This window comes from Drosophila mauritiana, chromosome 2R (genome assembly GCF_004382145.1).
Source record: "Drosophila mauritiana strain mau12 chromosome 2R, ASM438214v1, whole genome shotgun sequence".
Classification (NCBI taxonomy): domain Eukaryota; kingdom Metazoa; phylum Arthropoda; class Insecta; order Diptera; family Drosophilidae; genus Drosophila; species Drosophila mauritiana.
The window spans coordinates 21,703,820-21,731,695 of NC_046668.1; the positions used below are offsets into that span (position 1 = coordinate 21,703,820).

The 27,876-nt window shown below is 48.9% G+C and overlaps 5 protein-coding genes across 8 annotated transcripts; 2 read left to right on the forward strand and 3 right to left on the reverse strand.

Moving 5' to 3' along the window:
- Positions 1-18: 18 nt before the first annotated feature.
- Positions 19-2,559, forward strand: LOC117138555 (translation initiation factor eIF-2B subunit delta). Of its 2 annotated transcripts, none has more exons than XM_033300715.1 (4): positions 19-130; positions 505-1,122; positions 1,182-1,739; positions 1,794-2,559. In XM_033300715.1, exons 2-4 carry the CDS (start codon positions 637-639, stop codon positions 2,475-2,477), a joined length of 1,728 nt encoding a protein of 575 aa, XP_033156606.1. In that variant the 5' UTR covers positions 19-130; positions 505-636; the 3' UTR covers positions 2,478-2,559. The 2 variants fall into 2 exon arrangements, with proteins under 2 accessions (XP_033156606.1, XP_033156605.1); XM_033300714.1 differs by having other exon boundaries at positions 20-130; positions 1,179-1,739.
- On the reverse strand, positions 2,512-10,030 carry LOC117138554 (myotubularin-related protein 6). Of its 2 annotated transcripts, none has more exons than XM_033300713.1 (10): positions 9,792-10,030; positions 6,839-6,955; positions 5,253-5,415; positions 4,904-5,187; positions 4,699-4,833; positions 4,395-4,624; positions 3,805-4,317; positions 3,506-3,748; positions 3,217-3,439; positions 2,512-3,156 (listed from the first exon to the last, which is right to left on the reverse strand). In XM_033300713.1, exons 1-10 carry the CDS (start codon positions 9,813-9,815, stop codon positions 3,019-3,021), a joined length of 2,070 nt encoding a protein of 689 aa, XP_033156604.1. In that variant the 5' UTR covers positions 9,816-10,030; the 3' UTR covers positions 2,512-3,018. The 2 variants fall into 2 exon arrangements, with proteins under 2 accessions (XP_033156604.1, XP_033156603.1); XM_033300712.1 differs by lacking the exon at positions 9,792-10,030 and adding an exon at positions 8,413-8,856.
- Positions 10,031-10,125: 95 nt separating this feature from the next.
- LOC117138553 (focadhesin) lies at positions 10,126-15,645 on the reverse strand. Its single transcript, XM_033300711.1, has 8 exons — positions 15,462-15,645; positions 14,976-15,251; positions 13,715-13,933; positions 12,628-13,651; positions 12,363-12,574; positions 11,227-12,302; positions 10,507-11,165; positions 10,126-10,451 (listed from the first exon to the last, which is right to left on the reverse strand). The coding sequence occupies exons 2-8, from the start codon at positions 15,245-15,247 to the stop codon at positions 10,302-10,304; spliced, it is 3,612 nt and encodes a 1,203-aa protein (XP_033156602.1). The 5' UTR covers positions 15,248-15,251; positions 15,462-15,645; the 3' UTR covers positions 10,126-10,301.
- Positions 15,646-20,704: 5,059 nt separating this feature from the next.
- LOC117137331 lies at positions 20,705-27,863 on the reverse strand. 2 transcript variants are annotated; one of them, XM_033298721.1, is made up of 7 exons: positions 27,647-27,863; positions 27,394-27,462; positions 23,051-23,219; positions 22,719-22,987; positions 21,766-22,011; positions 21,285-21,404; positions 20,705-21,116 (listed from the first exon to the last, which is right to left on the reverse strand). In XM_033298721.1, the coding sequence occupies exons 2-7, from the start codon at positions 27,451-27,453 to the stop codon at positions 20,991-20,993; spliced, it is 990 nt and encodes a 329-aa protein (XP_033154612.1). In that variant the 5' UTR covers positions 27,454-27,462; positions 27,647-27,863; the 3' UTR covers positions 20,705-20,990. The 2 variants fall into 2 exon arrangements, with proteins under 2 accessions (XP_033154612.1, XP_033154613.1); XM_033298722.1 differs by lacking the exon at positions 21,766-22,011 and having other exon boundaries at positions 27,647-27,861.
- On the forward strand, positions 24,267-24,746 carry LOC117137332. Its single transcript, XM_033298723.1, has 2 exons — positions 24,267-24,497; positions 24,561-24,746. The coding sequence occupies exons 1-2, from the start codon at positions 24,267-24,269 to the stop codon at positions 24,744-24,746; spliced, it is 417 nt and encodes a 138-aa protein (XP_033154614.1).
- Positions 27,864-27,876: the final 13 nt, after the last annotated feature.

The window sequence follows — 27,876 nt, forward strand, 5'->3', positions numbered from 1 at the left end:
TGTGTTTACCGCGGCCAATCGAAACGGTTATCGATTCACTTGCATCGCTATCAGCTGGTGGACGTTTTTTTTGCCATCGTGAGCAAAACTTTCGAGTTGCTTTTCCCGAATAATAATAAAGAATCGTAAGGTAAAGACAGCAAGCACACTGCTTAGGTGCTATAAGCCACAATAAGCCAGCATAGTGCTTACCCATAGACGCAGGATTCAGCTTGGATCTTAATTGCACCGCCACAGGAGACTGAACCTTTAACCTTTTCACATCCTTTTCCACCTAAATTGCCATGTCTCTCTCTTTTCAAGCTTTCAAAATGGTTTTAACTAGCGAACAGGTGCCACAGGTAGCTAGCTTGCCTCTTAGTAACTTATCTGCCAAGTAGCGAGAATCCCAAATTTAGTTTTTATTTAGCATGTCTGCCGATTTGATTTCGTATTGGATCCAAACAGTTTGATTGTTTTACATTTTGTTACATCAAAAACTAATTCCGTACTCCCTAACTGCAGACTGACGCCCAGACTTTGAAGAGCAAGCACAAGAAGCAGAGGCAACGCAATCGACCGCGCAACAAACGAAATCGCCAGGAAGACAGCCAACCAACGACCCAAGAAACCTCAGTCAACGTCGCCGCGAGTGCAATGCCCGGAAATGCAGTGGATGCAGTGGCCACGGAGAAGACTCGTGACCAGATAATGGCCGAGCGGGAGGCGAAGAAGCTGGCCAAGCAGGCCAAGAAACACAAAACTGCACCGACTCCTACTGCCGCCACTCCTGCTGTTCTGACCACTCCGGCTGCTCCGGCCACCAAAATCATCACTGAGGTGGAGCAGACGACCATAACCACCAAGCTGACAACCACCACCACAACAAAGGTGCAGGATGCAGTGGCTTCAAAGACGACTCAGCCAGCTGCGGTAAATGGCAAGGATGTGGAGGCGGGGGAAAAGACACGCGAGCAGATCAAGGCGGAACGCGAGGCCAAGAAGGCAGCCAAGAAAGCTGGCAAAGGCGGAGGAGCCAAGGTAGAGGGCATCACACAACAGCTCGCTGACCTGAAAGTTGCAGAAAAAGCTCCAGTCGCAGCCAGTGCTGCACCTTCGACAACAGAAGCGGACCAGGAAAAGGTAACTCGCTAGCTTTAAGATTCTCTTGCTTCATATACATCTCGCCTCTTGCACAGAAGAAGCCAGCACTTAGCAAAGCGGAGCGTCGCGCTATCCAGGAAGCCCAACGGGCAGCCAAGGCCCAGGTACAGACTAAAAAGGCCCAGTCTGCAGCCAAGGCTCCACCCAGCTCAGCTCCCAAAGAGCCGAAGCTGAAGAGCGTTTCCCCCACCAAAGCGGCCACAATCAGTTCCCCCGGCAAATGTCCAGCCAGCACGCCCAATGTAGACTGCCGGGTGAAGCTGTTCAACCACCTGGTGTGTGCCAAGGAAGACAGCCAGTTCATCAACGATCCACTCGTTCATCCGAGCATTGCGCGCTTGGGTGTCCAGTACGCCAAGCGCACAGTGGTCGGATCCAATGCTCGATGCATTGCCTTCCTGCACGCCCTGCGCCAGGTTGTCTACGACTTCGAGACGCCCGCCAAGAAGGAGTTTGGTCGCAGCCTAGACGCCGCCGTGAAGCACCACGTAGACCACCTGCACAAGTGCCGACCGCTGGCTGTGTCCGTGTCCAATGCGTACAAACAATTCAAGAACCAACTGACACAGCTGCCGGCGGATGTTCCCGAAACGGAGGTAAGAATGAAAATACCTTTTTAACTTAATCGGTAACATGCATTTGCTCAACAGTTGAAGGAGCTGCTCGTCCACTTCATCGATACTTACATTGAAAATCAAATCGGCAAGGCGGCCCAAGCGATCAGCGGGTTCCTGCAGGAGAAGATCACCGATGGCGACGTGCTGCTGACCTTCGCCTGTTCCTCCCTCATTCAGTTCATCTGCGAGGAGGCCAAGCGGCGTCAGGTGGCCTTCCGCGTGATTGTCGTCGATTCGCGACCCGGATGCGAAGGCCAGGAGCTGCTGCGCCGACTGCACGCCACCGGGATTCCGTGCACCTACGTGCTGATCAACGCCGTGGGCTATGTGATGGCGGAGGCCACGAAGGTGCTGCTGGGAGCCCACGCCCTGCTGGCCAACGGATACGTGATGGCGCGCACGGGCACCGCCCAGGTGGCCCTGGTGGCCAATGCCCACAACGTGCCGGTGCTCGTGTGCTGCGAGACGCACAAGTTCAGCGAACGCTTCCAGACGGACGCCATCGTCTACAACGAGCTGAGCGATCCCAACCAACTGGTGCGCGGCGACAAGTGCCAGCTAAGCAACTGGGCGGCCAAGGGGAAGCTGTTGCCGCTCAACCTGAGCTACGACATTACTCCGCCGGAGCTGGTGAGTGCCGTGGTCACCGAGGTGGCCATCCTGCCCTGCACCAGTGTGCCCGTCATACTCCGCATCAAGCCAGACATTGGCTACTAATCAGACTTCATCGATCGCTCAGTAGAACTCGCAGTTGTTGAATAAATAAGTTTTATTACACTTTGATCAAATCGACAAACAAGATTGATGCGTAGTTCATAATTTACGGGTATGCTAGTGGAATATACTTGATGCCAGGGACCGCTGCTGCGGAAGAGGGCTAGGCCCAAGTGTCTGTACATCCGGAGACCGTCGAGTTCCTCGGAAATTATAAATATTTTGATCAAGAGCAAGTCTGCGCTCTGACATGCAATTGTACTTTCCGTGCGGGTGGGATTGGCAAACAAGTAGCTCTAGGTTCTAACAACAAAATACAGTTTTGTGCCCGGCTTATAGACTAGGACGATGCCTGGAAGCCAATCGCTGGTGGATTGATTTGGTTTTGCTCTTTTGATTTCCATTTGCAACAACTTGAATGAGCTTCTACAAGCAGCTAAGGCTACAAATGCAACAATAAATACACACAATAAATTTAATAGCGTTTTCATATCGATCGCACACCCTAGCTCCGCTCGATTCCTCGATCCTGCCCGCCTTGCCTCTACGGGCTTTGCTTTTGCATTTGCCGGAAGCAGCCCCGGCACACCGGCACCGGCTTTCCACTGTCGTGTCCTGGCAGAGCCACGTTCTTGTCTATGCAGCGCTCGCAGAAGATGTCCCCGCAGCGCCAGCAGTGAGTCTATTCGAGGATTGGATCATCATCAGTGGGAGGCGTGCTTAAGAACGCGGAGTTACCCACCTTTTTGCTGAACTGATCGAAGGGTGTGGAGCAGGAGCAGGTGGTTACGTTGCGCATGGGCTTCCAGTCTACGGCCACGGAGTTGATCTCCTCGGGCAGCGCCTGTGGCGGACTGGATTGTTCCGCGCTCAGCGACAGACTGGCGAAGGACATGTTGCTGGCCTTCAGAGGATGATCGTCGTCGGCGGCAGACAGTTCGCTAAGCTTCTTATCGTAGTTGTATCTGCAATAAGGGGATGGATTATATAGCATACATGCCAAGCTAATATCTAATATCTATCATTCGCACTTGTTGTCATTGATCTCGTTGCTGGAGAGCTCCTTGCTCACTTTGCCAGGGGCGCTGGTGGCGTCTTGCAGTTTCTTGGCTGACTTGGAAATGTAGTTCTTGAAGCTGGCTATGCGCTTGGTCAGATGCTGCACGTGGTCCTCCAGCGAGTTGCAGTGCTCCTTGCTATCGAGCAGAAGGTCGCCCAGTGGCTCCCGCGGATGAATGCCGCTCTCGAAGCGACTATACATGCCGCGCCAGAACCTGTGTGAGAAGCGCATAGTTTATATAGGATTTGGCTCACTCCAGAAAGTACTCACTTAATGCACTGCGGTGCCAGGTTGGCCTTGATGGCCTCGTCCACATTTGGTTTGTACAGCGGGTTGATATACTCGTTCAGGTGGTTGGCCATGTAGCCCCACAGCGAGAAGGTGCGCTCGGCCAGCTTCAGGTCCAAGCGATCCTTCTCGCAGTTGCCCACGAAGGTGCCGAATTGACATGAGTGCACATGGTCGTGCAGGATGAGCAGGAACCGCTCGTTGAACTCGAAGGCCTCGCTGCGCTGCGACATTAGCTGCCAGGTGCAGTCCAGGAACTGCGTGAAGATCGGCGACACCTCGCGGGCATCCGTCTGGATGTGGCCGCAGCGCTCGCTGAACTTATGTCCGAAGGCCAGCCAGTCCTTCTCGATCAGCGCCTGGAAGCCCTTGATGGTCCGGTAGTAGGGGTTCAGCATCAGCTGCGCCAGCGAACAGACCTGGGCCGTGCGGTCCCAGCCGTCGGAGCAGTGGACCACCACCGAGACGCCCTTGTCCACGGCGTTGGCGATGAAGCTGCAGGGTCACACACAAAGGATGTTTACAACTCAGCCCACAATGCCATTAGGAGATTCTCCTGTCTGTTGGCTCACCTCGACGTGTCCAATATGGAGCGAATGTGCTTCAGCCAGCCGGATGACTCCAGGGCATTTATGAAGGCGCTCATCGTGGGCGACTTCTGTTCGCAGGCCTCCAGCACCTTTTGCAGACTGGCGCGCTGCACGTGGATGTTCTCGATGCCGAGGAAGTGGAATTTGATGTTCTCGTAGAAGGCCTCGTTCTCGTATCCCTTGCCGGCGGCTCTGTTGGCCATGGCATTAATCTGCAAATGGCGTAAATGGATTATTTGCATATGCTGGCCCCGGGGGATTCCCAGTATTCCCCTGTCACACTCACCCGTGGTCGTGTGTCCACCACATACATGTAGTCCGTGTTGGAATTCGTCTTGCGTATGGCCTCCAGCATTTGCTCATCCTCCAGACAGCGGGCACTGAATCCGGACAGCGGCTGGCTGCAGCGGCAGATGGAGGCCTGCAGTGGTTCACAGTTATGTAAGTAATCTTTAGGCTGATAATAGAAGTTATGTATATCTTGGCCTCACCTTGTTGTTGTGCAGATAGGTGAGCGCCGGCAGCCGCCCCTTGGAGCGGAATCGCGAGCTGCTGATGAGCATCAGCGTGGTGGCCTCCTTGGGCACGTAGATCTGACGCGGATAGGTGTCGCACAGCTCGTACTTCTCGTTCATGGTGCACAGTGTCCAGGCCTCGTTGGGCACCAGCATGTGCTTGAACTCGGCCTCCAGCTTGAAGTAGTCCCAGCCGGCGTTCTTGGGGAAATCATCCTTGTTCGGCTGGTAGTTGAAGCAGTACAATTTGTTGATGGACACTGCCCGCGGGATAGGAATGTAGGCTTGAATGGCGGCCGCATTGTTGTGTTTGGCGAATTCTTACCCGGCTGGAAGAGTTTCAGCAGCGAGGTGTAGACATCGTGGCACTCGGAGTCCTTGGGAATGACGAAAGTTACGGACAGAAAGGTCTTGCAGCGGATGAGCAGCGGAGATCCTGTCGTGCTCAAGGGAAGCTTCTCAATGCTGGCCACGTGCATGTGCAGGATCTGAAGAGGACGCAAGGCGTAAATACAAGTATATAAAGTCCGGTGTGGTTAATAAATCTGCAGACATGGGTTTCGTTGGCTTATTTTCTCAGCTACTCGGATGATTGCTGTTTATGGTTTGCTGCCCTTTGTGAGCGAAACATCCAAAAAGGCAGCTTGTGACCGTGACTTCGCCCAAGGCTGCTCTTATGCAACGCTGGCAAAAGCAAAACTCCACTCCCGCCCCTTGGACAACCCAGCTACGTGCCCGAAGAGAACTGCTTTCGCCACTAAATTATTGATGCGCTCCAGTGGCGGGCAGTAAAAAAGCGGAGCAAGTCAGGGGCGGGAAGAAGCAGCCGGATTATGAGGAACTAAGCAACCAGTTTTCAATGGCGCAGAAAATCGATAGCTGCCTGCTTTTCGCCCCCCACGGCGGCTCTCGTGCTCTGATCCTAAGTGTTTTCACTTTTAATTAACCACTTTGCGCGGCCCCCGCAAGTGCGACTCATCCGGCATCCCGGACACCTACGCTCCTGGGCCACTTGTGGCACTCGGATGCGCCAACTTGCTCCGGGGAGTGCATAATTAATACGATTTGGGCGAGGCAATTAAAATGCAATGCTTGCCTGCTTCCGACCAGCAACCTCGTTACGTATACGCAGTGGGCAACTTACACGGCTGGAATAATTAAACGCATTTAGTGGCACTCGCATGTGCAGGGATTTGAGCAACAAATCCGGCGGTGTGTCCAAAGGGTATGCTTGTCGAGCTTGTCGGGCACTTATTGTGCAATATAACGCTAAGCCAGGGCTGTTTCGCGACTATTAAGGCCGCTTATTGTCACTTTATCCTTTCAATTTCGAAAATCGCATTCGCCAACACAACGAACGAGCCTTAAGCTGCAGCAGCTTTTCAAACCATTCCCAGTGAATTTAAAGTGGCAGCAAGGAAATATGCTCGCAATTAACGTACACAAAAGCTGAACGAATTCCATTCGTATGTGTGCAATGGGGCGTATACGCAACACGCTTGTGCAAACATTCTATTGTGTGCCAGTTTGCGATTGCAGGAGGCGCATTAGATTGCCTGGTAGGTAAATAAGAATCTTAAAGCGCAGGAAACATGCTGCAAACTCGTTGAAGAAAACTTTCCACACTCAACCGCGGTCTTCCTCCTCGCGAGGAAGGAAGTGCAGCGCACCTAAGACATCAGTCGGCCGGCTGCCAGAGGGGCTCTAAACTTTTTGACAGCTGCGAGGTCGGTGCTAAACCGAAAAGAAACCCATTTGAGCACGTTCGCAGGCAGCGGACTTATTGGCCAGCACAGTGGTGACTCACATAAACGTTTCGTGGGCCACGCAAATCCACATTTGCCACTCCAGGCGACGAAAGTTGTTGGCGAAGGAGCTACCGTATTGATGATGTCATTATGGGGCACTTACCCAGGTCTCCTTGTTGCTGTCGGGCTCCACGAATATCAGATGGGTGGCCGTCAGATAGAGGGTGCCCACCGTGGGATTTTTGGTATTGTAGCGATCTATCATTCGCACATTTTCCACCTGCAAAAACAAAAACAGAGCCAGAGAGAATGGAATTACAATTGGGTTTATTCGCTCTTTCATTTCAGCTGTGCCCCCGGCTGACGTCAGCGGAATCCATATAGTTATGTGGAAACCCACTCGTGCGTACACATTGCAAGCAATATAGAATCAACTGCATGTGCACGAAGAAAGGAGCAAACTTTTTCAATCAACTTTCAGCGAACCCCCGGCTGAAGTGAAAGGAAACTTCATCAAAGCCGAGGATATGTCAACTATAAAGCATCACCTAAATATAGGCACCACTATATGGGCTCCTTGCGGTTAGTTGCTTTGCATCCATTTGATAAAACCGTCGGCCGACCAGCGGCACATTAATTCCTTTGATGGTCCTCCAGGCCGGATTCCCCAACCCAACCTATGCCATGCCACCGCTTCCCTTTTTCCGTTTCGCCTGCGCCGGCTTTTATTGCCCAGGAGGTCTCTACATATTCCATTTCCCCAGAGCCGTTCATCATCGGACTAATTTCCTTTCATGCCACTTAGATTGAGGCCCTTGTTTGAGCCGGGTCCATTGTCGGGATAGATAAGGTTAGTTAATTGTCTGATTTAGCCAGTGGGAGTTCATTACCCGCGCCCAGCGGGCAGGCAAATTAAAGCGTGGATTGAAGATAAACAAATTTGTCTAACTAAGCATTTGTATAAATGGTTTGAACTTTAAGGTCGCACAAGTTTAACCTTAAAGCTTCAGAAACTAAATCTTATATAAGCATAATGCATGGAACGAGTATTTGATTCTATTCATTATGCTTAAGTTGCACATGCAGAAGCTAAATTAGTTTGTTGGCAACATGGCGTATACTTGATGCACGATTACCAAACGAACTGAGCCATAAAACCAATTTATATTTCGAATTTCGAAATTATCAGATACACACAAATAAAGACAAACGAAGTGCATTAATTCAATCTGCGTGTAGTGCACATGGGGAGTCTGTGCCGTTGCCCATTGGTAATCAAAATGGGAAACCTTGACAATCGCCAGTCCGGCGGCCTGCACTTCATGTACGAGTGCAATTTGCCAGCCGATGGCTGTTCCATCTGCGACTTTGATGGAAGACCCATTCCATTAATTGACCGAGCTCCGCACCCGAGTGTCCCGCTGACAATGCAACAATCTGTCAGACTTGTGGGTGCCCCGAGAAGTGATTGTGGTGACGCACTTGGCGCCCGGATGCAGTCGGGATGGCAAGGACCTGCTCCTTCTTCCCACACATGACCCACATAGGAAACGTGTATCGGGAGGGGGGCGAAGTCAGCTTTTGGCAGGCCCCCGAACATACTGCCTGTGTGCTGATTTGCATATTTTCCGGCCACTAGCCAGTATCCAGTAGCCGGTGGCCATGGGTGAGATGGGAAAATTAGCACGATTTGCTCGTCATGATTTGCATGGGAACGTGGGGAGCGGGCGGGTTTACCTTCTTGAGCACACTGTTGCCGTTGTAGAAGACCGGAGCCTCGTTGAACTCCTCCTCGATCCAGGAGACCACCTTCTCGGAGACGAAGGGCGGCACGGGCACGCCCCACAGCCTCTTGTTGCCATCCGGCGGCTCCTCCGTCTCCGGCGAGATGTTGTCGAAGCTCAGCCGCAGCGCGGAGGTCGGGGACAATTGGCGCTCGATCTCGTTGAACTTGTTCATGAATCGGGTGAAGTCCATTGTGGGACTGGCGGCCGCTTTATTGATTTTGAATCAGCAGCAGCAAACGTGTGCTGGCAACTCGAATGGAATCAATCCGAGTTTGTATGGGTGGAATGGCCTGAGACTTTCACTTTTCGCCTCACGAGCGCTAAACTCGCGCTATTCACTGGCGATTTGCTGTGCCTTTCTGTGCGATTTTCCCCCACGAATATGAGTGTGTGTGGTTTGCTTGGGGCAGCGCGAAGTGTTCCCGTCGAGCGATGGAATGAAACTCAGTTGACTGCGACGAATGCGCGCGCTTAAAAGCGCGCTACGATTTTGTGTTGGGGAAATTTGCCAAGGGAAATTCTCTCTCTAACGAAGAAAGGACTATTTGGACAGTTTGTTACATGGATATACCCTGTAAGGATTGGAATCTTACTAAACAAACGCTTAAGAGCAAGATATTTAACTGCACCATTAAATGATTAAGTGACAAGGTACTTAAATACTTATTATCGATCTTAGAATGCACATATTTCATATTTTAAGAAACTTCTCATGATTTATGAAAGCATTTAAGATAGGTGATTTCAGTTTCGTTACTTTCAAGGGCAGCTCTAAGTTCCAAGTAAGTTTCCACACTTGCCTTGATAACTAACCCATTTCGGGGATGCGGGAATCCCATCAACTTCGGCCACAACACGAACCCAGTTAAATAGGCCACGTCAAAGGGCAGAAGTGTATGTGTAGCCTCCCATTTTGGACGCTGAGAGAACCTTCCACTGATTTGGATGGACGACTTTTCACGGTTAAAAATTGAGGCTGAGTGGGTGGATTCTGGGTGATTTTGGGAGGGAAGAGAGCGCGGCTCGAAACTTATTTACTTTGCATTCTATGCGCATGTTTTGGCTCCGCATTAATGGACGTGGATTTCTGGGAGTGCTCCCACCTTCCCGGGGCGGAGCACCCAACCTGTGTGGGCGGAGTAGCCGGTACTTTTCCCACGGAAAGGGCACAGGTGGAGCACCCTTTCCATCGATTTCCAAGTGTCCAGCCCCCGCGATGGATGACTCACAGCGCCTTCGCGGCAGCCCAGCCAGGTGCTCCACGGTGGTCGCCGATGGATGACCCTGGCTGCATTGCGCCCTATCGCATTGATTAAGCTGATAACTAACCTTGGCGAGCTTTATTTCGTCCATTGTTTACGTTTTGATTGGGTTTTCCTGTTGCCTCACGTGAAAACGAGCCACAAAGTCGCTGTGCACTGATTCGCCCACCGGTTCACAAGCTCACGCAAGGAAGCCTCGTTAAATTGTTAGAACTGCACTAGTGGTTGCGTTTTTTTTGCATTTTTTTGTAATTATTCCGGAATAATAATAAATTCTTCGAGGCGATTGTACGAACTAGTGATGTGCTCCAGTCGATAGGATCCACCCCCGTAGTTATCGGCCGTCGACGGGTATCGGCGGACGCACTTTGCGACCGTCTGGCAGCCTTGGCAAATTCAAATGTTGTGCGCAAAAATGCATTTAATGTACGTTAAAGTTGAAACACATACAAGTAACAAGGAACGCGATGGCTATCAAAAATTGACTAACATTGACGGTAGGCGGTTGGTTCTAGCCATTCAAGTGCACTTCAGGCGTGGGCGGAGAGGGTTTAAATGCGGTGAGTGGTCGTCTTGTTCATTTACGCAGTCCTACGTATTTGGTCCAGACGCCCTTGCTGTCGAAATAGGGATTGTTTCGGGAGCAGATGATGGCCTCCCTGAAGACATCGGCGTAGGAAGCGGGCATGGTCGTGTGCTTATACAGATTGAAGAGGAACTCGTATATCTGCAAGGATTCTCATTGGTATTTTGCAGGGAATGGTAACCAGAGTGTTGCAAACCTTAGCCTCCTGATCCTTCCAAAAGATGTGATCGCACAGGTACTGCAAGCTCTCCGGGAACAGCGCCAGCCGCTGCTTGTCGTCCGTGGCCACCACATCGACGCTGCCCAACAGCACGGCGCAGCCCGAGAGCACATCCACGGCTAGGATGAAGATGTCCAGCAGGTAGAGCGCCCTGTTCACCTTCTCCTTGTTGGAGGCCTCGGCCAAGAGCATTTGGATCTCCAGGAACATCTCCGCTATCCAGTTGCTGGCGTGCTCATCGCTCGCGAAAGCGTACAGAGTGGCTGCCAGGTGGCGGTAGAAGAAAGGCCGCTCCTCCGCTCGTTTCTCGTAGGCATCTATTATGGGCGTGAGCCACTTGAGAGGATTTGGAAGCTTCTCGTTGTACAAAACCAAGTAGCACCGAATGATGGTCGCCTTTTTCAGCTTGCCCACCGGCGTCTCCCACCAATTGGCTGGCGTGGTTAGACCATCAATTGCATTCGGATGCAGTGTGGCCACCACTTCCGTGTAGCGTTCGAAGAGCCGTGAGTCCAGATTCATCGAGTCCATGTAACGCTCAACAATCAGCGTGAAAACGTCCAGCACCTCGGGTATGTCGCAATTGCCGGTGAAGATGTACTTGACGCTTTCCAAAAATTTTTCGAACAAGCATCCTGAAAAGAAACTAAAGCTTCGGGGAATTGCTCATTCACATACAAGCGGATTGGGACACACCTTCAACAAAGTCATTTATCTGCGATTCCTTAAAGCAGTAGACAGCCACCTTCTCGGCAAAGTTCTTCAGAATCTGGAGGCTCACGACGCTCGCAATCTCTGGCAGCAATGAGAAGAGCAGCAACAGATCCTCCTCGAAGCAATTGGGCTCAAAATCGATGAGGAAGTTCTCCAGGAGACGCTTGGCGGTTCCCGAATTGACGGCCTGATTCTTGGCAATTATGATGCAATATTTTCGCGCATCAAAGGACAAGTGGAAGAAGCTGGTGAGGCAACTCCAGTCCAGCGGCGGAATTGGCTTGGGAAAATTTTTGGACAGCGATCGCAGAGCGAAAGTTACGGCATACGGTTCCGGGACGTAATCTCCAAAGCGCGCCTGGCTCACCAGATAGTTGGTCACTGCGCGGAGCGGACTAGTGGCAAACAAGCCCACCAGCTTCCGTGGCTCCGGTCTACCCTCGGGCAGGCGGTAGATTCCGCTGCGGAAAGCGTTAATCTCACTGTCTATGTGATGGGAAATCAAGTCTGCCGCGGCATCTCCGCACTCCGGGCGTATCTTCTGCAGTAGCTGCACCCACACCTCACCGGGCACAGTCTCCTGCTGCAGATCCACAACTTCGCGACCTCCGGGACCTCCAGCTCCCACTCCGCCAACGATTTCAAAGCGAAATTGTGCTGGAATGTGGCGCAAGTTCAAGGTAACTCCAGGCTCGTAGTTCCTAAGGGCAACCAGGGCATTCCGCACCTGGGCAGCATCCGTGCCCGGCCGGCTAATGGCTTGCCACAGGTGCTCCAGCGCGTCGTCCGCCAACTTCTCGTACTCCAGGGTGGGCGTCTTCAGCATCGGTACGAGTCCAAAGAGCCTGTACAGCGATTTGAGCGTCTGCGGACGCATCTCGTTGCGGAATTTACTGCCCAGCGCCTGCCAGGTGGAAGCAATGTTCACGGTGTGACTGTCACACAAGGAGTATATGGCATCCAGGGCCAGGGATGTGGCCAGATCGCCCGCCTCATCGGAGGAATTGTTGAGGGTGTTGCTAAGATGCGGGAGCAGCTCCGTGCCATGTAAAGTGGGTCTGGAAATGAGTAATAGTCGATCAGGAAGTCATTTTGGGTAGAAGTCATTTCAAAGCTACTTCTCCTGACAGATCTCCCGCATGGCATGGTTGCGGGCTATCTGCAGCTCCCAGCGCTTGTCATTGTCCGGCAGTGGCTGGGCAATCTGCTTCAGCAGGAAGGGATAGGTGCGCCTCTCCACTCGCCATAGGCGCACATAAAGGTCCACGCAGAATGTGCCGTTCTCGGTGGAAAGATTTCGTATGGTGTTCAGTATCATGGGAACATTGTCCTTAAAACAATACATTGAATAAAAAGTAGAGAATTAGATGTGCCACATCTTACCTTGCACACGGCAAAGCTGGCCAATCCTCTGAGCAGCTCCAGCTGCAGCTCTGGATTGTTTTCGTGGGCGAGCTTGAAGATGTATGTCATGAGGAAGTCGTAGGCGATGCCCTCGTTGACCTTAATGATTTGCAGTATGACCTCGTAGATCTTGAACCAGCAATCCACGGGCGGCTTCTTCGACAAGAATAGCGAGCGCAGGAAGAGGTGCAGGCGCTGGCAGAATACCGTGTTGGCTTTGACGTTCAGGGCGTCCACAAAAGCGAACACATCCTGGTTGTCGGAGGCGTCGAAGGACTCCACCAATGTCGCCAAGTCGAAGGCTATCGCAATGTCCGGATGATAGTTGCGCATGTGAGCGGGCTTCAATTGCTTGGTGGAGATCACCTCCGACTCCTGGTCGGATCTCTCAGTGTCCAACACCTTCTCGACTATCTGATGGGCCAAGGCCAAGCCTTCTGCAGGTATGAATGCAGTCTGAGACATCCACTGAATAATTCCGTCCAGACACATGTTCAGAATGTATTCATGGCCACAGCGCTCCTGCACCACCAAGAACACGATGATGCGCAGCAGATCCGCCAGGTAAAAAGGGGACAGCACGTGCAAGACCTCGGCAAGAAGAACCAGGAGCACATGGTAGTGGTCCTTCGTGTGCTCCCGCGTGGCATGGAGCACTCGCAGCAGGCACTGCAGGCTTGGACGCGGATCGATGCCGTAGTTGGCCAGCTGTTTGATGAGACACGCTTGATAGATGCCCAAATCGATGGACTGTGCGTAGTCCTCTCGCTGCAGAAAGTGGTCTATGGCCTCAATGACCAGAATACTGGTGCACAGGCAGGTGTTCGCGTTGTTAAACTTGCTCCACGCCAACAGCTCCTGCATCAGAGCACGCGCCTCCGGTTGCTTTCCACTCAGATTGAGCAGACAGGTCCAAATGGGCTTCACATCGTGCAGAGTTTGCGGATTGCAAAGCACGTAGAGAAACACCGGTCTCAGGTACTCTATGCTGTAGTCCCTAATGCTGAGAATGCAGTTAATATATATGATTACGGCTTCAACTGTCCAGTATCTCATTTAGCCTTACCCTTTGTCGTGGTGCTGACAAATGCCAATAATCTTGTTGGCCACGTCGTGCATGTTGGCACTAGAGTGCTGGAGCAGCGAGATTAGCGGATGCTGCTGCGTCTTCAGGCCATACGCACACTGATAGGACTCCTGGCCCTTGAGGGACGACGTCCTGCGCTTCAGGCTCAAAAGCTGCATACCCAATATGCTCTCCGTGATGATGGCAAAGTGCATTGAACTGGAAGCAAAGGAAATCCTCGTAAAGTAGGATTAAGATGAATAGTTAAGATACTTAAACTAGGAGTGACACTTTTAGGTGTTTACAATCCCCGCAATGATTAAGATGGAACAACTGTAACAGCCGATTAGCGCTCACTTCCGGAGTAGCAGCTGCAAATCAGCACTCAAGGACCGAAGCCTCTTTTGCGGCGGAGGTGGAGTGAATCGCTTTGCGTTTGACGAGGTAATTACAATTCACGCTCTGGCCACAAGTCGCCCGGGTTCGGCCTCTAATTGCAGGCCAATTAATATGCAATCCTTTTTGCCTGCACTTGCAACTCGACCGGACTGGCTTATCAAGGTTAATTCCGGTATTACATGACCGCCTGTGCGTCCTTCGCCGCTCCGCAAACATTTCAGGTTCAATGCCAGACTTTTAGTGGCTCTGCATACATCAAATATTTGCCAGCCAAGGCTGCAGGATATGATATGTGGGTGTAGCGCTGCGTGGCGGGAAATGGCTAATAGTTTTTACGGAGCCCCCGGCATAATCGCTGTTGATCCACGAGATTGACGACTGCGGATTGCGGCCAAGCGGAAACCGAGTCAATGCCAAACAACTGGGATTTTGGATTAGCTCCGGGTCATAATTCATTTGCGCATTTGCTACATGACGTGCCAAGTGCTGGGAAATTAATTTGGGGCACGCGTCCAGCGGAAATGCGAGGGATTGCGTGCGTCGACGGCCGGAAGGAGGGTCAACAATGTTGGGGGCACTTGGTGGCAGGCGTTAAATGGCGCGTTAATTAACTGCCTGCACTGGGGAATCCACGCTGTTTAAGCTTCAGCTTGAGGCAGACTCTGGCTGGCTAATTTATGCACCTTAGTGGGCAATTTTGCAATTGGAATCGCTGCGCTCCACTTAGGCTGATAGACCAGCACGCCAGTCGCCCTGCTGTTCCACCTCCTGCCTGCTGCAGACCTCCGGAAGTTCAGAGGTGCGCCATGTATGTGGGTCGTGGGCGGGTTCTCTGGCCAGATAGCCGTTCCGATGTCCTCACCCCGCGTTCGCCAGCATGGAGAGCAGGCTGTTCTGCACTCCGTTGGCCTCCAGGACGCCCTCGTCCACCAGGCGCACCAGCGTCTGACAGCTCATCAGGCTGAGTTGCATGTGGTCGTGCTTGCACTGCGCCTTCAGGAACTCGATTTCCTTGATTTGGTGCTCGGGCAGCTGCTTCTCCCGGCTCTCCACCACCTTGGCGTAGATCTTCTCCAGGCAGGAGGCCAGTTTGACCACCGAGCTGTGCGGCTTTATGCTGGCGAAGTCCTCCATGGTGCTGAAATAGCAAACACAACTACAAGTTAGCTGGCGTTTTTTCGAGGCGCTGCGATTTATGGTTTGTTTGGGTCCTAGGATTTGCTGGCCCAGCGGTGCGCGGCGCGTGTCCTTTCTGCTGCTCGGCTGCCACTCGAATGGAGTGGAAAGTCCGAAGCGGTTTGAACATTGCCGCGTTTTCCGGCGCTTTCCACCCCCGCCACCTACTCACATTTTCCGTGTTTACCGCTTTCTTTTAATCGGTTCGTGTGAGCTCATTTCATGCGAAGACTGCGGATTGTGGCAACTCAGTTGGTTGCTTGTTTTACACTCTAGTGGCTGTTTTAGCAGGGAAATTCGTAAAATGCGTGCAAAATCAAAAGCCGGTCGCGAATTGTTTTCTTTTGTTGATAGCGGTCAGCTGTTAGAGTGGCCAGCATCGACTTGGGCTTTTGCAGGGTGGCAACTCTGTGCGCTGCAACGGTTTCACTGAGTTGAATTTCAAAATTTGAATTTCTATCTTAAAGATATCCTAAACAAATTCAGTTTTAAGTCAATTTAAAAGTATTTTTAGATTTATATATAAAAAAATGAAGTGCATGTGGGACAGCTTTCGAATTATATTGATTTAAATTGAAAGTCAAATTTTAAACAATACTCAAATTCTTACTGGTTTAACACTGATTTAACAAATATATTTACTTTATTTGGAAGAGTTATTTCGGTTTTTATTTATTTATTTTAAATAAATATAATTCATTCTCTGTGGAACTAAAAATCTACGTTTAATTTATAAAGATCTCTCTTTCAGTTGTGGCCATTTATAATAATTTGCGTAGTGGCAATTAAAATGCCAACAACTCGAGGAATGCGTAAATCTACCTCAACTGTCCGTAATTAAAACAATTGTTAAACTAAATCCGTATTGCAATAGAATTTCGCCATTGTCCAGGAAACAACTCGCTCCAATTGGATTTCATTAGCTCCGCTTGGCAGCCTCTGCAAACTCGAAGTACGCAAGTTATCATTCGGATAATGGACTTCTCTGGCCGAGGAACCAGAGATTTTTGCCCGGCACCGAGTTGACCCGTTGAGATATTTACGGCATGCCCTGTTAAGCCACTACAAGCTCATCATTTCGCCTCGCTACTCCTGCGGAGCTTCTCCTTCCCAGGATTTGCCAGAAGCTGAGAGCCAGGAGCCTTGTTTTCTCGCCGGCTGCCTTTTCAGTTAATTGACTTTATGCATTTTTGCCAACTCGCCCCGCCGTAAAATGAAATTAATTATGCCGCCGTTGCAGCTATAAAAATGTTGCCGGGCCGAAAGGAGCATCATAAATGAGGCTTCCACAAGGAAAACTCCGCGAAAGTGTTACAGCGAGCTCCGAGTCTCCGAGTTTAAACTGCAATCATTCATGGCCGCGAATCCTCGCAGCCACGCGCACAAAAAGCGGCGAAGACAAAGGTTAAGTCCAAGACGGGCCAACATTACTTCCGCTTCCTGACCCGAACTCCGCATTTTCGGCAGCTCCTTCTGCTCCCCTTCTCCACCTGCTGCCACCCACTTTTCGCCTGGGGATTTATGATTTTATTACCGAAAGGCACTGCACAACGGAAACGGAAACACTTTTTGCCCCACGATTTCGGCGCGTTTTTCAGCGTAACTCGACTCCGGAGTTTATTTTCTCAGCGAAAGCTGTTGCAATTCAATCGTTTCGGTGGCCGCAGCCTTAAATTATTCGGCTCCGATTTAAATCACTGTCTTTTGCGTCCGGAGGAATTTTGTGGTTTGGTTTTGTGGTTTATCGCGAGGCTCTCCATAATTTTCATCGGCTGCTAGTGAACACAGCATTCAATACAATATTCAAATGAAAATATGGCACATTAAATGCCATTTCAATCACAGGGAGCAAAGGAAGCAACTGATTGCAGCCAGGACCTGTTGACAGAGTTCTCAGAACTTGCGGTTAGCTTGAGATCGAGAGGTTTACGACTTTCAGTTACGGCCACGAATTATTGGGCTGTACATTTGGCTAAGCCCCACCTCTCCTTCAAGAAATCTGTATTTTCCCAGAACACCCTTAGTTTGCCTTATTTACGTTTGAAGATGAAATATTTAAAGTGCCTTGGGCGATGAATATCGAAGAGGGTAATACCCTCAGATGTGCTTACAAGTGAAGGCTACACTCTAAAATAGTTTTAAAGCTGTATTATGAAAGTTATAAATGTATATTGTGGAAGAATTCCTTGCATACCCAAAGATTTTTAAAAGGAATTTAGAGTATTTAAATTATGTAAGAGTTATATTTCAACAAGTTGATATACTTGTTTTTTAAAAAGTCTACACTTACTTACCTTTTCAGCGAATAGTATGTTAATGTAATGAAATTCCTTTATTCGCTGCAGTTTAAATTCCCATTTAGCTGCCTGAAAGTTTAATTATTTTGCGGTGGGACCACATACATCCACAGGATATAACTCGCGCTTACAACTGAATGTTGACATTTGTAGCCCGGTGTCGACTTCCGTGGAAAGCGGAGGCGGAGGCGGAGGCTCCTGTGCCCGGGGCACGTGGCAAGCCGAATTTGCATATGCCCAGCAAGGACAGGTGTTCAGCCCGTCCGGATCAGGACACGCCCGCGGAGCCACCGCCCTTCGCCAGCTGTCGCAATGGCCGCAATCACATTGCTTCAATTAAATGGAGTCAACTCATTAATATTGCAGACAGCGCATATTTGGCTGCCATGTACAATGTACTTGTATGAACTCGGCTGGCACGTTTGCTTGCCAGTTTCGCCGCTTAGGTTATGGGAAACTCTAACCAAAAGCGACTCGAAGTTCGGCATTGCTTCCATTTTGGAGCTGGCACACAAGGTCCTGCTGGATTTATGAATATTTATGCTCTGGCAGTTATGCACTCGATCTGCGTAAGCCGGGCCACTGAATATTTATAGTTGCCGCAGTTAGTTACCTGGCGATGGAGCTGAATAGCAAGCATACGCACCGTTGTCCCGGCAACGATTTGCTCACGGCTCTCAACTTCCAATCTACTCCCAATGTGCATAGCCAAGTTTATTTTTAAGATGATTACGGAAATAGCTAATTGTAAACAAGACGAGCAGTGTTTGCTTGGCCGAAAAGTAAGCCAAATGTATATATCAAATGTATATCATATCTTTATTCAGTTGAAAACTATTCATTTACCTTCATTTAAACATGGTCTTTGGTTGCGGTAACAGAATCCAACCATATGAAAAGGTAAATTGATTCTCTCTAATTAAGCAGAGTGGCGAAATAAAGAATGAACCCATATGGCTGGGAAATTCGATTCCCTTGCAACTTAAAGCTCACAGCTCAATTTTGAGTGCGGTCCTCGTCTCGTCGGCAAATTACACAAATATTATGTTGCCTACCTTCGGGCGCTCAAAAGAAGGCAACTTAATAAGCACAAGTGTGTGCGGTTTCCCAGTACGTCTGTGTGTGTGTGTGTGTGTGGGCGAGCACATTTGTTGAATGATTTAACCTGCCACCTATTCATTCGTTCTGGTGGCCCACGTAAATTGTAGACAAAATAAAATCCAAAAGAACCTTTTCAATTCTCCACTAACGCTTTTCTTTGTGCCGAACTCTAAATTAGGAAAATGCTTAAATGTACGTCGGCCAGCCGGTGTGTGTGTGTGTGTGTGTGTGTGTGTGGGTAAACATTATTTGTGCGGCACGTGCGTTAAATTTAATGAGGCAACCGCGACCCACGAGTCGAGCTCGATTTCGGACGCCTTTGACCCCGGGCTCTTGGTTTTTCACCGCTTCGTTTATTCGGGGTCCTTGGAAAAAAGAGCAGCGAAAATCGCAGAAAACGTCCTGTTGATTTTGGGCCACCACACATAAAAAACCAACTATGTGTGTCTATATGCATAACATTATAGGCCATATATCCGGGGGCATTTGGCTTTTAAAGAAATTTAAGTTATGTGCGTGGCATCCTTGCTGGCGCTCCTGCAAAGTTGGCAAGGATATTACTTATGATTAAAGTGATGTATGGCAGCCAATTCATGAGTTTAATTAGAAAAATACGCTTTTCAGGTGGATCCAGCTACAAAAATGAATTTATTCATTATTATTATTTATTTATTTATTTATTTTTTATTTGCTTTTGGCAAATTAGCAGTGTAAAGTAAAGCTTTAAAAACCGTCCAACAAACTTTAAGGAAATTACTCCTGATGACGTCTGTGCCACTTAATTTGATGTTGCTTCATTCCTGGGACTTTGAAATTATTTGTAGTTCTTTGAAAAGCCCACTGAAGCAATTTCCCTTAATGCGCTCTGGCTGGGAGGAGCAGCTTTTGAAACCAATACTGAAGTCCATCCAATAGGCTTTGTCTAATCCGGAAAAAGCCGAGACATTAAAAATGCTCTTTCATGTTTTATGAACAGCAACAATGGCTTGTTTTCATTTAATTTAACGTGTCCTGTTCACACAGCTCAAAATGCAGGCGACTCCACCAGGAGCCTGTTGCACACTCATGCGTCCAGCGGATGGACATTATGAGGGCCGAAGGAGGAGGCCCATTGAGAGCTTAGTACAGCGACTAACGGCCAATAAATTCTCGGCCGGGCAGTAATTAAGAAATTTAAATAGCGGCAACTAAACCACCGGCCGAAACCTAAACAAACTGACCCCCGTGACCGACATCCTCCGCCCGCCCTGAAAGTCATGACTTTTCGAGGGTTAAGAGCATAAAAGCCCGGCCAGTATTTAAGCACACTCACACAATGCAAACTAGTATAGTACACATAGTGTCGTGCATTCGTTTTGGTGCGAGCCCCACACTTTGCGCCCCACACGCCAGCTAAATTTGGGGCAGCCGAGTGCCTGCGGTTGCAGAGTGTGAAATATTTTGCTGCCCCACACTTAGTGTGTGTGTGTGTGTGCCATATCTTGTCTGGGGTCTGCATCTTCCACATACTCGCACATTTCCTAAACAAACAGCAGGTCCTGTGCCTCGTCCTGCTTGATTTTCCAGCGAATTTCCACAGTTCCTGTCTGCGAAATGTGGTGGTTCCCCTCTTTCGATTCATTTGCCTGCATTATGTTGCGGCAATTGATTTAATGGCGCCAGGCAGCACCCTTTTAATCGCCGACCAACCGACCAGGAAAGATTTGAATTCCATTCTCGCCGGGTAATCACCAAGTAAACACTAGACAACCAGGAGTGGAGTGCTCTGCCCAACTTAATAATTGACGGATAAGCCGGAAGTAAAGTGCTCGGCCTCAGCAAAGAAAGAAACTAACATTTTCCAGGAAAAGCAATCCAAAAGCGAACTCATTTTGCATTTCTGAATCAATGTTGGGAGTATAAAGAGTGACAGCTTTCAACACAAGTAATTAGTTCACAGCAGTTTAGAGCAGGTTCTACAGTACACACCAGCTAAGTGAAACAAAACATAATTATTAACAATAAAACAAGTTGTGCCTAGACTAGCAATGTAAGCGAATTTATTAAAGGTTTGCACCTTACTTAATTTGTCATAGTGCAAATTAACTTTTGAATTGGTAGATTCCTTGAATATGTGCGTTCACTGTTGTCAGCAATTATTTGCTTACTCAGCTCGTAGGTTGATTTTGGATAATGACTAATGGCAAATCATACTGTTTAATCTCTGCTCAATCGAATTTATTCTGTCCAGTGTGCAGATGCTTTATTAGTTCCTCCTGCATCTTTGATGCATTGGAGGTCGTACGAATCTGGAATCTACATCTCTAGTGGTTGTGGGCGTTGGCCTGGGCACCTGCAACTGCAGCTGCAGCTGCTGGCTGCTGATGAACTGCTCCTCCGCCCAGGGCGCCCAAGGATTGCTGCAAGGAGCGCAGGATGCCAATGGGAATCTAAAGGGGGAGTTACAATATTATTAACATTTGAGGAACACAAACTACACTATTAAGTACGATTTATACTTAAACACGTCTTTCAACTGAAGATAGCTTGCTTGTGCTGTGGAATCTGCCTCGAAACCAGGCTCATCCTGTGCATATCCTTCGCGTTTTCATACTTACATCGAGGGCCAGCCCCACGGGTCCTTGGGCCTGTGGTGCCAGGAAGCGATTGTTCACGGCCTGGGGTCGCTGGACGGACTTGTACTTGTGGGCCTGGACCACCTTGGCCTCGCTCCTCGCCTGCGAATGGAGGTTGCGTTCGTGAGTTGGGGAATTACTTGCAAAGGACGAGGACAGCGCATGCAGCAGGTGAACGGGGGGTGATAAATGAAAATTGTATTAAAATATATTTCACGGAAATAATAATGCTGGGTAGCAGCTGACCCCTCCCCCGCCATCGCCGCAGTGTCCGCGAATGTTTTCAAATAAAATTACTGCCACAAAGCGAAAGTTTCGGCATCCAGCTCCACCAAAAAGCCAAACAATTTGTTTGCGTTTAAGAGTGCCAAAGTGTGTGTGCGCCTGTGTGTGTGTGAGTGTATCTGTATCCGTATCTGTATCTGTATCTGTGTATCTATGTCCGCACCGCATTTGGTTTTACCTCAACGGTCGATTGCGACTCGTCCTTTTGGGCTTCCTCGTCCGGAATTTGCTGCTCCTCCTGCTGCTGCTGCATCACGTATACGACACGTTGCCGCTGTCGTTGTCGCTTTGCATGTGCGCGTGGTCGCTTGACAATTATCAGCGAGGTGGGCGTGGCCGGCGAGCGGGGCAGCTGGTGGTTATCCACCGCATCGGCATCTGCGGCCGCTTTAACATGATTTTCAATGATTTCGCTGCGGTCCGGCTAAAACATCAATGGCGGGTGGATTTGGTTGGATTGGATTGATTGCTTGTTGTTGCTGTTGTGGGCTGGCCGACACGAGGGCGTTGATCAATATTTAACCGCACGCCCTGGTTAAACACTAGTCCGCGATTTATAGCCAGGAATTTCGCAATTGAAAAGCCGTTCACCGAATTCCCCCTTCTAACTTCACCAACATGGCTTACGAGCGAAATGATGCAGCTTTAATTTTGTGGGAAATCTTTTAAGCACTTTTCAACTCGAAGCGATGCGCAAAAAACTTTCGAGCAAAACACTTTTAATACTTTCGGATGCGCTGTAAACATCTTGCTGAAATTTCGATAACCATACTTCTAAACTTGCTGTAAAACTTATCTCGCGAATGAAACGAAAGCTGGCTGAACCGACCATTACTTTTCCCGATATATTGATGGGTGGATTCAAAAACAAGAGCTAGCTTGAAATCTCATTTTAATTAGTATATAATATATCCTTACTGCCCTAATAACCAACTATTATTTTACAAAATATATACTTATTTAGCTCGGCAAGAGCAACTAGGCACGGTCCTGATTTTATGAAAGATACGTTTTGGAATGTTATGGGTATGAGTAATAGAGATTGAAACTCATTACAAACCGTATTGATAATTATACACGTTCATAGATATAAGTTAAAAGTAGTATTTATTAAACCTTTCAACTACTTACATCTTGGTGGATCAGCGAGTACTTCTTGGGTGGCTTGACCTTCTGGATGTGGCTGGTGACGACGGGGCCGGAAGTGGGTGAGGCGGGCACAGGATCAGCAGGATATGCCGGCTGGACGGAGTGCTGCGAGGAGGAGATCAGCGTGCGACCAGGACTGTGCGCCTCGGCTCCGATGTAGCCGTGCTCGCCGGCGCTGCCGCCCAGAAGCGCACTGGCTCCAACCGAGGGATTGGCCTGGGCGGCGGCGTAGCCCACGCCGGCTGCGCGTCCTGCGGAGGAGGAGGAGTGTGTTATCTGGCATGTAAATCGAATCAATTAGGAGCAGGACCCACCATCCAGATTGCCGCCCAGACCGGCGGCTGCCCGGGAGCCCCAAGGAGTTCCGGCCGAGGCGCTGAGTCCGCCGTGGGCGGAGTTGCCCGTGAGGAGTCCGCCGAGTCCCGCATCTGCGTGATATCCAGCGAAGTTCACGCCCACCTTGCCATCGCGCAGCGTAAACAGCTGCGGGGTGAAAATGCGAGAGCTTTAGCACAAACTTCTGGCCACGTTGCGTATACTTAATGCTATTCAAAGTTGCCCACGACCTTCGCGTTTCGCCCTCCGGCCACATTTCGGCCCAAGATGTTTTGTCCGCCCCGGCTTTTCACTAATAGTTGCCAAGTTGTGGCCCAACTTTGGCCGGCCCGGAAAGGCGGGCAAACAGCCTTTGTGCCCGCTTAACCGAGTTTGCAAACATTTCGTGTGTTGCTCTGTGTTAATCAATTTAGGCGGAATTTCTCAGCGGCTCAAATCGGTGAAGGTCGCAAGTTCTGCAGCGCAGATACATATTTGGACAGCTCCGAAACGTTGATAAACATTTGCACAGCCCGTTTGCCTGTCATCGCAGAGCAGCAAGAACTAGGCTGTACAGAACTACAGATAAGCTGGCATTACACCCGGCTACAAAACACCGATCCGCTGATAACGACAACTTGAGCGAGTGCTAGATAATAGTAATGAGCACAGCGAGCGGGCTCCAAAGCAGTTATCAATAATTGTGACAGGTAACAGGTAGCAAACATATGTGTGCTGCGTAGTTTACTTAGTGCTATGGGGAACTATGAACTCCCTACCCCTAGTTTATATACAAAATATACTACTCAAATAATATTTATAAACATATTGTGAAGTTATCATCAGCCATGAATAGCAAGGTGTAACTACAAATCATGTGTGATTTTTAATCCTATTCAAGTTTGTTGGCATGTACGTAACGTATTGGTTTAGCAGTCTGATATACCCCACTTTTGATAGTGTGCCAGATGTGTGACAATAGTGAATGGCCCTGGCCAAGAGAGAGAGCGAGTGGGAGAGCCTTCCACACCTGCCGCCGATAAGAGTTTTTCCAGGCAGACACAACGACAATATTTAACCTCCGACGGCAGCTCATTTGAGTTTCACACGCCGACTGGAGGAGGAGGCGGAGGTGGTGGCCAGCCAGAGACAGCAGCGAATCATCATCCAGCGAGTCCGAAAGGAGCGGAGCAACGAGGGCGGACACATGTCGCCATGTTGACAAGGGCGTGGGAGTGGGAATGGTTGCCAGCGATGTTCGGGATGTTTCCGATGCGGCTGGTGTGGCTGGTGGTGCTGCTCTGTTTGCTACCTGGGCAGGTGCTGCTCGGCAACGCCGCCTCGGTCACCTGGGGCCATGTCAACAAATACGCCAGCGTGCTGCACACCGAAGATGTTTACTTGCCGCCGGGAACCCCCGGCCGAGATGTGGCCTACGGCCTGGAGGTGAGACTTACAGCTAGCCACTTGGCTGGCAAATTGCTTAATCTCCTTGGGAATCTCCGGCAGAACGCCAGCGATAACTACCGGATTACGGGTGTGCATGTCGAGGATCTAGGCGCCGATGAAGCGGAGGCCCTGCTCACGGCTGGCGGCATTGGCCAGCAGTTTGTGGTCCTCCACTGCCGGCGACTTCGGAACTCCGAGGAGCAGGCGGCTCATCTCGAGGTGTCCATCTACGGAGTGGACCTGTAGGCTATCTTGTAGAGGGAACACAGTCCCAGACCCATTGTTGTAAATATCAATTAGTGAACGGAGCTTTCAGCTGTGCAAGCCCAGAGCACATAGGAAAAAGTGTTGTATCTTCGAGATACAACAAGCACATATATTAGCTTGAATTAGTATATATTTTAAGTAAACAAATTTCAAATATTCCACATAGAATATATTCCCTTATGTGAAATATGAGTAAGTTAATAGATAGCACTATTTGAAGTACAAATGAAACATTAGCAACACTGAACTTCCCACGCCCATCTCTATATTCAATGCTATCTGAAGTGAAATCGACATCTTCAGATTGTTTTTATTACCCAAGATCCTATAGGTTGCTATGGTAATGATAGGTTTTTATCTGCTCTGTGGACTGAAAACTTTGTAATTCGCTCTGAACAACGTAATAACATTTAAAGTTGAAAGTTGCCAGGGGTTGTGAAGTTCGGATGTCGCTTAAAGGCAGTCGGGTTTTTATAATATTATGGAAATGTGTAGTAAGTTTGTAACTATGTGAAAACCTGTAAGCTGCGGGCATCTTTTGATCTTTTGCTTTTTTTTTTGCCTTTCAGTGCATTTCAGCCTTAATAAGTTGAATTTGTTTAATTAAAATGTAATAAGTCTAACAAGTAGGACATCCTAATAAACTTTCGCTGGAAACAAAACACGAATTGTAAAACATGAATTGTAAAATTTCAGCTGTGAGCGAAATGCGTTGTGGAATGTGTGTGGGTAAATCAACTCAATAATTGATTTGTTTTATTGTTCTGTAAACAACCAATGTAAATTAATCGTATGTGTGTGTGTACAGATCTTTTGTTTGCTTTCAAATCATTTTGTGAAACACTCTAAAATCTCTATTTGCAGACCATCCATTACTCGGATAAAAATCGCAATGGGCAGTAAAACACCGCAATTGTGTTCGGCTAATTCAAGTTGACAGTAATTGAGTTCTGCGGTTGGTAGATTAAAGATTGGCAAAATTCATAAGCTCGGTTCATGACCCGCACAAAGATAAGGAAGCCAGTGAAAGGATTTCTTCGTGGAGCCTGCGAACTGGAAATGGAATGGCCAGTAATTTGCATGAATTCCAGGGAAAGGCCGCCTCGCATTGTATCCTTCGCCGGCTGGCGGAAAAACCCTTCTCAGGACTTTTTACGTGTGCTCTTAATTTCGATTCCCACGACCCGCGCTGAAAATAAACAACGCTTTTTCCGGGGTTTTCCACTTTCCACTTAGCTGGCAAATGCAAATTTCATGCATGCGTTGATTAAAATCTAAATTCTTGTAGCCCTCGGGCCGCAAATAGAAATAAACTTGTTGGCCAGAAAAAAAATCTCAACGAAAGAGAACGGGAGAAGAAAGGAATATTATTTTCAGCCACGAGGTGTGAAAATTCCATTGGTCGGAGAAATAACCACTGAAAATGTTAACAAAACTAAATCAAGTCACTTTAGCACAGGCATTTAAACACGAATCCTATATGTTTTCGATTACAGCTCACAAACTAATGAAATAGAAGCCATTGAACATGATATTTGCGACTTAAGCCTTTAATTACCATGAAATACCGACGCTATTCAACAGCCGCCGTGTGCAACACTGCGTATGAGTAATGAGTGCTGAAAAATGCAATTATTTTGATATTAGTTAGCCCAGGCCGCCAAAGTTCAAGGTGGCCACTAAAACGGGAAGCACTTGGTCAGCGGCGTCAGTCGTGGTTATTAAAATGGAGCTTAGTTAGTTGGTCGCGACTCGTGAGGCCGATATTAATGATAAGCGAGTGGTGTTGAGTACACCGTGTAATTGCAGGTATTTCAGGCAGTTAAGAAAACCCAGCGAGCGTTTTCGCCTTGGCCCGCAATTAGAGGCGGAATCGCGCACTAAAAATTCTTAATTGCCGGACGACGGACATTGTGCAACGGTTTAGGCAATGTGGCAAAGTTCGCGCCGAAACCGAATGTTGCACTTTGACCTTTTGCCTTCCATTTGCGACAGCGGACCGCAAAACAAAATCATCCGCGCGCTTTGAAAACGGCATTGATTTTCGCACTCTGGCCCTGATGGACAGCGATTCGGATTCTGATTCTGATGCGGACTCACATTTCGAGTAATCTCGTTGAAAGCCGGAAAATGGGAGGCAGGCATTCTCAATCTGCGGGAAAATCACATTTTCAGGGCTTCACTTTCGCAAATCAAGCTTGTGACAATAGTCAACACAGAAAATGGTTTGGTTTCGAGAAATTACTGAATGTATAAATGTAGAGAGTTAAACATAAAATATAGCTATAGTCCACTAAAATATGTCTATATCTTCTAATGGTTCGTAATGGAAAACCATCTAGTACGATTGCATTATTTCTTTCTCTGTGAAATGTGCAATTCATCGATGGAACTATTAATAAAGTTAATGTATTCACAGTCTGAGTAATGGAATATTTGCGAGTAAACTGGTAAATGGGCTGCATATTCAGGAACCTGGTCACCCGGTAACCGACTGACTGCCAGTTGATTACCTTGGCCAACAATGGGCTGCAGTTCGCTTTTGGTTTCGGTGGCATGTGGCATGTGGCATGTGGCATGTGGCAGGTGTCGGGCGGCGAGAGGCCTAATTAATTTCGGGACTCACCTGTGCCGGCACCAAGCTAGCCGTCTGCAGCAGACAGAGTGCTCCGAGTAAGACGAACATACTGCGCACCTGGAAGACAAAGAATCCGAAGTCGGAATCAGTTCTACGCCACTCCGATTTGTATGCGAGTCGCGTCGCCGGGAATTCTTCCTCGCACTTCAGCTGGGAGCGGTCAAGCATAATTGTGCGGCTTTCACATGCTAACCCTACTCAACTCGGTTGATTAATTAACAAAGCTCGGCTTCTGCCGTACCTTTCCTAGACGCTTTCCGTTGTTATTGTTTTAAATTACTTCACTTCGCGAGTCTGAATCTGAGTCTGAATCTGAGCTGCTCGTTGTTGTCGCGACGCGATTCCGCTGTGAACTGAGTGGTCGAGTGGCTTGAGCCGGGCTTAAACTTGAATTCCGCCGCGGGGAGTGGGAGATTTCTGGTGCTTGTAATGTCTGGCGAAACTGGAAATGTGTCGCAATCCAGTATGCTG

What these genes read in the sequence shown, in the direction of transcription:
- LOC117138555 (XM_033300714.1), top strand. Translation starts at nt 637, where the DNA reads ATGCCCGGAAATGCAGTGGATGCAGTGGCCACGGAGAAGACTCGTGAC. An exon ending in CAGAAGCGGACCAGGAAAAG is followed by an intron (nt 1,123 to 1,178) that starts GTAACTCGCTAG and finishes CCTCTTGCACAG; the next exon opens with AAGAAGCCAGCACTTAGCAA. An exon ending in CGGATGTTCCCGAAACGGAG is followed by an intron (nt 1,740 to 1,793) that starts GTAAGAATGAAA and finishes TTTGCTCAACAG; the next exon opens with TTGAAGGAGCTGCTCGTCCA.
- LOC117138554 (XM_033300712.1), bottom strand. Translation starts at nt 8,652, where the DNA reads ATGGACTTCACCCGATTCATGAACAAGTTCAACGAGATCGAGCGCCAA. An exon ending in ACAGCAACAAGGAGACCTGG is followed by an intron (nt 5,416 to 6,838) that starts GTAAGTGCCCCA and finishes CGTCCTCTTCAG; the next exon opens with ATCCTGCACATGCACGTGGC. An exon ending in TCGATCAGTTCAGCAAAAAG is followed by an intron (nt 3,157 to 3,216) that starts GTGGGTAACTCC and finishes ATCCTCGAATAG; the next exon opens with ACTCACTGCTGGCGCTGCGG.
- LOC117138553 (XM_033300711.1), bottom strand. Translation starts at nt 15,247, where the DNA reads ATGGAGGACTTCGCCAGCATAAAGCCGCACAGCTCGGTGGTCAAACTG. An exon ending in TCCATGCTGGCGAACGCGGG is followed by an intron (nt 13,934 to 14,975) that starts GTGAGGACATCG and finishes CTTTGCTTCCAG; the next exon opens with TTCAATGCACTTTGCCATCA. An exon ending in CGGGAGATCTGTCAGGAGAA is followed by an intron (nt 12,303 to 12,362) that starts GTAGCTTTGAAA and finishes ACTCATTTCCAG; the next exon opens with ACCCACTTTACATGGCACGG.
- LOC117137332 (XM_033298723.1), top strand. Translation starts at nt 24,267, where the DNA reads ATGTTGACAAGGGCGTGGGAGTGGGAATGGTTGCCAGCGATGTTCGGG. An exon ending in ATGTGGCCTACGGCCTGGAG is followed by an intron (nt 24,498 to 24,560) that starts GTGAGACTTACA and finishes AATCTCCGGCAG; the next exon opens with AACGCCAGCGATAACTACCG.
- LOC117137331 (XM_033298721.1), bottom strand. Translation starts at nt 27,453, where the DNA reads ATGTTCGTCTTACTCGGAGCACTCTGTCTGCTGCAGACGGCTAGCTTG. An exon ending in TCTGGGCGGCAATCTGGATG is followed by an intron (nt 22,988 to 23,050) that starts GTGGGTCCTGCT and finishes CCTCCTCCGCAG; the next exon opens with GACGCGCAGCCGGCGTGGGC. An exon ending in ACTCGCTGATCCACCAAGAT is followed by an intron (nt 22,012 to 22,718) that starts GTAAGTAGTTGA and finishes TTGATGTTTTAG; the next exon opens with CCGGACCGCAGCGAAATCAT.